The sequence below is a fragment of the Kryptolebias marmoratus genome, linkage group LG12 (genome assembly GCF_001649575.2).
Source record: "Kryptolebias marmoratus isolate JLee-2015 linkage group LG12, ASM164957v2, whole genome shotgun sequence".
Taxonomy (NCBI): Eukaryota; Metazoa; Chordata; class Actinopteri; order Cyprinodontiformes; family Rivulidae; genus Kryptolebias; species Kryptolebias marmoratus.
Genome location: NC_051441.1, coordinates 18,931,264 through 18,940,452, shown reverse-complemented (window position 1 = coordinate 18,940,452; position 9,189 = coordinate 18,931,264). Strand labels below are relative to the sequence as shown.

General features: G+C 40.9%; 1 protein-coding gene across 1 annotated transcript in view; it reads right to left on the bottom strand.

Moving 5' to 3' along the window:
- Positions 1-4,649: 4,649 nt before the first annotated feature.
- The window catches only part of znf653 (zinc finger protein 653), an 8,822-nt gene continuing 4,282 nt past the window's right edge, over positions 4,650-9,189 (bottom strand). The window contains exons 8-10 of the mRNA XM_017435635.3: positions 9,065-9,179; positions 8,867-8,966; positions 4,650-6,532 (exon numbers count right to left, since the gene is read on the bottom strand). Coding sequence (XP_017291124.1) covers positions 6,340-6,532; positions 8,867-8,966; positions 9,065-9,179 — 408 coding nt within the window. The 3' untranslated portion in view covers positions 4,650-6,339. The remainder of the gene's footprint in view (positions 6,533-8,866; positions 8,967-9,064; positions 9,180-9,189) is intronic.

The following is a 9,189-nucleotide window of genomic DNA, read 5'->3' as shown; positions in this document are numbered from 1 at the left end:
GACTGTGACTGAGTGCGCCTCGTGGTTAAGTGTGTCCCACACTCTGTTTTGTAGGTACGTGACTCTGTGATTCTGTTTTGGTTTTGTATCTTTTAATTTAATTATTTTATTACAGAAATGCATTCTTTTACATACGGTAGGAATTTTGAGTTTTGTATTATGTTTTGTTTTTTTATTTAGATTATTTTGCATTATGTATTAACATTTTGTTGAGATTGATTTGTATACAATCTTATTTTTCTTTATTCCATTTGTTGTAAATAGAGCAGTCAGGCAGAGGCTGCCTAACTGAGCTGCTGGGATTTGACTGTGACTGAGTGCGCCTCGTGGTTAAGTGTGTCCCACACTCTGTTTTGTAGGAATAAACCGTCGCAGAGCCTGAGTCCAGTGTGTTCCTGTTTTACAACTGTTACACTGGTACTGGGGCCACCTGTAGTTCTAAGTTTATCAGGTTGTTTTTAGTTCCTGCTTCAAAAAAGACATTTCTTTAGCTCAGTAGAGGCTACTATTTAACTACTATTTGACTGTCTCAGCTTATGCTTAGATATGTCTGGTTTTATGATTTTATTTAGATTATCCTATCTATTTAGATTATACATAATTGATGTGTTTTGTTTTCTTTTTTTTGTGCGTTTCATTGTTTCATTCCTAATTGTTGTTTAGTTTAGCTACTATTTTGACTGTCTCAGCTCATGCTTAGATATGTCTGATTTTTAGATTATCCTATATTCCATTTAGATTAGACATGATTCATTTAGATTAGACATGATTGTTGTATTTTTCTTTTGTGTTTCATTCTGTATTTGATTCTGTTTTTGTTTCTGTTGTAAAGCGCTTTGGATCACCTTGTTGCTGAAAAGTGCTATATAAATAAATCTCACTTCACTTCACTACTAATTAATACAGGATTTTTCCAGCACCCGCACTATTAAAGCTCCATTTGCTTTGCTGAAGTAGAAGCTACGCAACTTTTGTCGCTAGTTGCTATGACGTGCTTTTCTTTGAACATGTGCCTCACAAAGTACTTGTGACGCCGTCTGGATGTTTGTAGCTCTCTTTTCAAAATTTGCTTCGAAAAGCAAACCAAAGACGCATGACCACAACTACGGCGTCCTCCATCGTTGCTGTTATTACAAAAGCAACGTGTCCAACTGCGGGCTGTGTCGCGTTCCCCTGGAGGTGCGAAAGCAAACGCGTGGCTCCATAGTGGGACTGACAACTCTAATTCAGATCACACAAACAGACAGAGACTGCCGAAAGAAGGGAAAGACCAAAGGAGAAAGAACTGCAGTGGTTGTGAACAACAGATGGTGTCATTTTGTGCATGCTACCAAGAAGGAGCGTGGCTGCACACCAGAAACTGACTTAAACTTCCCTCCGACTTAGTTAAATATTAAGTTCATTTTACTTGCAAACACTGGCTGTGATATTATGAGCTCCAGTACATTCCTTGATCACATTTTCTTTATAATTTATACCACATGGATTAATAAATAATGCAATAATTCCTTTTATTTGAACAAGTAATGGGCAGCACGACCGTGCAGTGGTTAGAGCTGCCGCTCTAGGGTCGCCTCTGTGGGCACATGAGGGTTTTCTCCGGATGCTCTGGTTTCCTCCCACAGACCAAAAACGTGCACGTTAGGTTCACTGGTAACTCCAGATTGCCTCTAGGTGTGAGTGAGAGCGTGAATGCTTGTCTCGTTTGTCTCTGTGTGTCCCTGTGATGGACTGGAGAGACCTGTCCAGAGTGTCCTCTGCCTCCCGCGCGGCGGCTGGAGATAGGCGCCAGCTCCTCGCGACCCGGAAAGGAGAAGCGGGGAATGAAAATGGACGGATAACCGAGAAAAATCCTTCTGATCTCATGTAATTTCACGAATGACAAATCTCCATTAGGCTTCAAAGAGCTCGTTATTCCAACAGAACATTTGTGGTTCTTGTTTGCCAAATTAAACCAAGAGGTAGAACTCTCAGGCTCCTCCTGTGCGGAGTCACCTCCCAGTCTTGGTTCTCTACTTTTAATACCGGACCTAAGCCTCTCCTTTTTGAAACCTGATACTTCAGGCTGGCCCAGGTGAAGTTGTAACTGTGTCCTAGCTGTGCTGCCGTAGGCTCAAACTAAAAGACCTGTATTATTTTTCCTCTCCTCTTTTCTTCTCTCTCGAGGAATTTAACAAAACCCAGCCCCCTTTCGGAGCGCTATAGTTCAGACATACCTCACAGTCGAAACATCATTCAGAAATTTAAACAGGTCCAAGAAAGTTGGAGAAAGTTGGACTTCATGTGACTGAATTGGCTTTTTTCTCCCCATTTTCTTGTTTTTACACAATAACCATTAAAGTTTGGTGATTTCAGTAATCTTTACACTTATACAGTTTTTACATGAAAACTGGGGCATTTTGTCTTCTTTCATCCAGTGTTTCTCTCTGCCTTTTTTTTTTATTTTATCAAATCTTCCCAGAGTCTGCACATCCAAACTCTCATTGACTTCCACTGCACCTGCACTCAGAATACTCTCTTCAAAACTGGAAGTGAAGGGTCTTTTTGACTTGTTCTGACTCCTACAAAACAAAATAAGAAAAAAAAATCCTCATTGTAGACATAAAAATCGGCACGTGTGACCACCAGACGCTTCCGCCAGTTACAGGAAATTTTTTTTATGCAACATAAAAACACGTCTGAAACTTAGCTACTATGCAACTCTGTCCACCAGTCTTATCAGGAACCCCACAATGAATAATTTGTTCTCGGTTCATTTGTAGTTCCTCTGTCTTAACCACGTGTCAAACTCCTGCATGTTTTAGACGTGTTCTTGCTTGAAATGAGTGACTTGTGGACGTGCTTCTGGAGAACTTGATTCGGTGAGAAGGTGATATAACCATCTGAATCGGGCGTGTTGGAGCAGAAAAGCCTAAAACTTCCAGGACAGGGGGGCCTCGAGGCCTGGAGTTTGACACCCCTGTTCTAGACAATGCTAACAAAAACTCTGCAATACTCGTGCCCACCACTAGGTGGCAAGAATGTCCTCATTAATGACATCAAAACAGAACAAGAAACAAGGTTGGCTAAAGAACTTGGATGAATTAGTTTTTCTTTGGTTTTGTTTTCTTTTCCATTTACAATTTCCCTTTCATCATTAACCATTTCAGCAACACAGACCCCACCCCCCAAAATAAATAAATAAATAAACTAACTAACTAACTCAGTAAAAACTTGCGTTTGTGCTTCTAGGGAACAAAGTTTGGGAAAGCCCAAAATACGCTGCTATGTCCTCATTTCTGCTGTCTGTCCTGATGCACCTGAAATGACGTTTTTAAAAATCTGTACTTTAGAAAAAAAAATATATATATAATTTTTCCTCAACAGAAACTCAATTTGTGTACGGACAAAAAAACTGTTTTTAAAAAATATTCAGAGGAATGTGGACGGGGGCCTGTAGCGCCGTCTGGGAGTGAGACACACGGTGTGTGGTTACCATGGTGACGCCAATCGGCTGCTTTAATGTTTCATTTGATCTCGGTTCTCTTTACCGTTCCTTTACAGTTTATGTATCAAAACATTTTATTAGCTTAGATTATCACAAAAGTAAGTACCAGACTATTATTGGACTTTAGAGGGAAAAAAAACTGACAGATGTTGGATCTGAGGGCAGCAGCTGCATCAGCACTGTTCAAAATGTCTTTTAGAAAGTTCATAGTTTATACAGTTTTGTCTCTGATTGTAATATCATGTCACATGCCCTATTATTCACATCTGAAAACTAATAGCGTAATGCTATATATACACATTATGGTCTGAGCTGGAAAAACAGGATCATTTGGCAATTTCAGTCCGGTCAGAATTCCAAACAATAACAGCAGAGAGGAAACTCCCAGATTGTCTTTCCACTGCACGGCACAGCCAGGTAAACGCTGTTTGCCCTCATCACGTAACCAAAGGTTCATTTTGATCCATTATCCACACAATAGGAAAGCGCCTGCTCTTTCCAAACACAGCCTCGTCTACAAACAGTCCAAAACGATTGACTCCGACGCTCAAATTACCCCGGCGATCTTTTCTTTCTGAAAGCTTTTTAAATGAAGTCTGACACGCTTTGCTACGGAACACGCAGAGATCCGTGTTAATGAGATTCCACTTGTGTACGGCAAACAATAGACAGCAATTTATTGGCGGAAAGATCTAAAAAATATGGATTCTCCAGTCCTTTTGCGTTCCTTAAATAAGTGGAATGCTGAACCTATATCTAAAGTGATTGTTGAACTTTGCCCTCGTATTAATTCGATGTGGGATATTTAAACTCCACAACACTTTTAAAAGATAAACACAAAACCTTTCAAGTATCTTACTAATATAACAACAAATATTAAGGTGATATTTCAGCCATCATGAGGTGGGGTCCTGAGGAAAGGTTGTTAACAACTCGAGAAGTTGCATTTTTGCCTGCAGAGAGAATATAAAGTGCTAAATAAAGAGTTATTAAAGCTAAAAGCAGAACACTAGCTAGAAATGAAAAGTAGCAAGAGGCTAGCTAAAAGTAGACTTGTAGATGATCTAAACGTAACATAAGAAGACAAAAACAACGATGTAGGAGGTGGAAACTCAGAGCACCTCTTCCTCTTGTGACAAAAAAGCTCTTTAGGAAAAGAAGATTTGGTAGAAATTGGTCTTTTTAGTGATTCAGAGTGGAAAAAGGTGCAGTTACTCAGCAATACAAAGGCAGAATAATATTTAAAAAGGGAAGCAAATGGATGTTTTCCTGAGAAATTGTCTTTGTGAACTTGCACAGGTTTCAGGGCAAGTTAAACATGGTGTGGAAACTGAACAGTGATACTGCCATCAATATAACAAAGGCTTCGTTTGAATGTCTGAAGTGTACAAATAGCATGTTTAAAAAAAAACTCCATAAGTTTAGAAGTCCTAATTGTTCTTATTTATTTAATAGGGGTATAATAGTACTCCCAAGTTGTGGTTTGCCATGTACTGTACCTCTGTATGAGGGTCACGGTTCAGTATGGGGGTGATACAGCAGGAAAAACTAATTACAAGTGCTAGTGGGTTGTTTTTTTCTTTTCTTTCTTGGTAAACAGGCAATAACTCTTGCTTGAAGACAGAAGACAAAGCATCAATCTTGGGTTCAGAAAATTAAAACATTAACAAACAACAAAGTGCTCGCTTTAATTAATTTAACTCATACTTGATGCAAAACAGAACTAAAGAACATATCTTAAAAAGTACGAAATGAAATGGGGAACACCAAGCTTCTCAGCAGCTGAGTGCTAGTGTGAGATAAGGAAGCTTGCCCTGGTTGTTTAGCATAACTTCTTGCCTTACACTAAAAAAAAATCAAGGTACACAAATATACCTAAAAAGTATATTGGCTTGTCGCTCCAGCTGTGCAGCGTGATAACTTGAAGGGTTCGAACATGGTCCTTTTCCTTTAACCGCTCGTTTGTACCCTAAAAGGTACATTTTTACTCCTTTAAGGTCTTGGACCTTCATTTGCTGTGCACGTGCACCGATCGTTTCCCTCCACAGCAGCTGTTTGGGTTCGCAGTGTCTGTCTCTGCTGCTATCAAAAGGCAGCTAAAGAAAATGTTTGCCGAAGCAGTGATCACCCATGACTGACGTGTGTCGTTTAGTTCATGCACCCGTCCAAAATGTCTACACTGAACCGTCATGGTACGAATACCCTTACACCCCTAATATTTAACAGACATTTTAATAATTAGCCACCACGCTGGTCTGTAATAAGTAACCTCTCTCGGGTGTGTATTAAAGGACTTAACTTTGAAAAAGGACCACATCAGCATTTCGCTTGTTTTGACTGATCTCTGATGTGATGGTATCCCGGACAACACCCCAAACAAAAATACTAAAAACCGTGTAGGTGTCGTTTGAGAAAAAAAAAGAAATTACTACCACAACTCCGTGAACCAAAAATGAGCTCTGAAAGGAAGTTTCTGCTGGCAATGACGTACCGTTGGACACTTTACTGTTGTGGTTTCAGTCCTGGAGACAGTACCCGCCCCGAAAAAACGTCGATTGTAGTCGAGTTTACTGATTAAACAGTAGCTGAATCATTCAGATGGCATTAAGTGGATGATGACAAATAAGGTTTTTCCCCTTACTGTATCAAACACAGTCATTTCAAAAGCCACATGAACCTGGACTCTGACCTGGCCTGGTTTCTGCCTGGCTGCAACGCCGGCCCACTTCAGTCTTGTCTGAACACGACGTTGAATTTCGCCCACAGACACGAGCCGCGTGACAGACTCTTCAAAAGGCAGCTCCCGCGCCAAGTCTTCCTCGGCAACGTGAGGGCGGCGGGCCCGCGCTCGCTCAGCTGGCGGGGTACGCGGTCGCCAGCTTCTCCGGGTGGCTCTTCAGCTTGTGGAACTTCACGCTGTCCAGCTTCTCGAACCTCTTGCTGCAGAACTCGCAGGTGTAGTTGTAGTGGGCCTCCGGAGTGTGCTTCTTCATGTGCCAGTTCAGGGAGGCCCGCTGGCGACACTGGTAGCCGCAGATTTCACACCTGACGGGAAAAAAAAGATATTGGTAAAAAAAAAAAAAGATTGGGTATGAAGGAAGAGTAAGGTACATGTCGTATCACCAACCTGGATCATCATCATCATTTTTGGCAAGAAGTCAGTGTATTGACTTTGTCTACGATGTGTAAATCCATCTTCCCACCGTAAAGCTTTAACATGGCCATATTTCTATTCTTTTTCACATTTAATAGATGCTTTGATATACAAGACCCCCAGTAATGAACCATTTTAGGTGTGCTGTTCAATGACTACGGCAAATATTAGGGTTTTAACAGTTTAGAGCTGACGTTTTGTTTTGTTTGTGTGTGTATTTTTTTTTTTTTAATTCTCTCCACGTTCTCTATTGGGGACACCTCAGGACTGCAGTCAGCCTTTATACCGTCTGCAGAATGTAAAAACACTGTCCAGCTGAAAAGTAGGGAGTTGCATTTTACATACTGTAAATATTCTGTGGACTTTTCTGTGGTCTTTGTTCTGCTAATTACTGACTTGTCTGACCACAATTCACGTGTCCACTGTGAGATGGTCTTTCCCAGAGCCCAGAAAAGTTGATCAATCCCTAAACAAAGTTAACGTAAAGCTTTGTTTTTGCAACGTAAAGTGACATTTGCGAATGTAACTATGCATTTTAGCGCTTGACAAAGGTTTCCTAAAGTGCAGACAGGACCACATGGACAAGGGATTACTTGGCAGGAGATTAGTAGATTAGTAATCTCTCTGGGCTGCGACTGTTGGGGATTGGTTGGAGACACAAAATGGCTAGAAAGTACACGAACTGATACTTGGAATCACACTGAACAGCACATCTGCATGAACTCCCAGCAAAATAAATACATAAATAAATAAATAAAATACAGCCCCAGCTTTTTAGAATTACAGAAACTAAACTGAGAAGAGACAAGTTACAGATGCCCACGACAAGTCTGTGACTACTTTGAGAGAAAAATGGTTATTCAAACGAGGCCCTACGACTCACGCGGGGAAATGAAAACCCCTCGCAAATCTCCAGAGTGTCGTTCGTAATTTAGCGCCAACAGTCGCAGCCCGGTGAGGTACAAGATTTAGGCTCGCTTCACACAGGATGGCGATCGCGGCACTCTGCGTGACCTACGTGTCATTTAGGAACACGTGTGGGTTGAGACAAATTGGGAAAATCTCTCGAGTGTGAAGCTACGTTCTTGGTAATCTCTAAATAGATTATTTTCTGTATCCCAATATGCTCTCCTGCTGTCTCGCCACGCTTCATATGTCACAACACTCTCAGCTACAGGTATCGTGTCTACGCTACGTTGTTTCCTTGTCACGATCGTGGCTGTCGCTGAGGCACGAGCCCAGCGTCGCCAGTCCTTGCGTACGCTACCACCACCACAATAAACCACTATGACCTCACTGCGAAAGTTCTGCCGATGCTCAAATGTATTCCTAATATATGCCTTAAAGACCTCTCCAAGGTCCTGAAAATACTGCTATAGTTTTGGTTGTTTATTTTACGCCATAGCGAGATCATCATGCAGAGTGAAAGGGGCCTAAAGAGTCTGAAAGTGATATATCTGAACGATACTGATATTCTGCACTTTAGGGAGAGAAAAATGAAAATTAACCCTTCCAGTTTCCATTTAAAGGAACACTGGCTAAAGACGGTTTAATTATTATTTTTTTCCCCACACAGGTTTTATATAATTTGGTTTGTTTGAGCATCTCAGGAGAAACAGCAGTCAGCCAATCAGAACGTTCCTACTTTAATCCCAACTTCAGCTTCCCACAAGTCAACGTGTCCTTGGGCACATTGGAAAGTTGGTCTCTGGTCAGCTGTGTGGTGTGTGAGTGTGTGTATGATGGTTGTGACAATGAATGCTGTTTAATGTCATTTTGAGACATGAAGAATAAAAAAAAGAACAATTTCAATGCTGAGAAACTGGAAATGGTCTGCACATCTTTGTTTCTAAACTTAACTGATGCTGCTGTGGAGCCAGGAATTGATTAATCACTTGTTTAAAATAGCATTTATTTTTTGTTTAACGGTAACCCTAAAAGGCTCCAGCCCAACCTCTTTTGGTCTGAAATGCAGGACTAGATGTAGATAAACGCATAAAAAGGAAATTAACAAGACAAGCCAATAACTCCTGGATTAATAACGAATAATTCTTTATTATTTGTAGTTTTCCTTCCATCCCGGCCACTTTTTTTAATCATTTGAGTAAAAAAACGTTTATGTTAGAGGAAGTCAAATATCAAATACCTTTTTTTTTTTTTAAACTGATGTAGTTTGTGTGAAAAACTAAAAACAGCAACACCTGAGTGTAACGCAGGTAACTCACTGGAGTGGTGTTTCTCCTGTGTGGGTCCGTCTGTGAACCTCCAGGTGATTTTTACGCTTAAACGATTTCCCACACGTCTCACAGATGAAATCCCGAACGCCTGTAAAAAAAAAAAAAAAAAAAAGACCCACTTTTTTATCTTTTACGATCTCTTAAAAGCCCACCCTCAACCTGTCATGTGCATCTCCCCGAGCCCACCTGAGTGGATGATCATGTGGCGGTGCAGATGGTTGGACAGGTAGAACTTCTTGCCGCAGCCGGGGTGAGAGCACACCTTGGTCCTTCCTTTCCTGTGAACTAGATTCACGTGGTTCTACAGACGA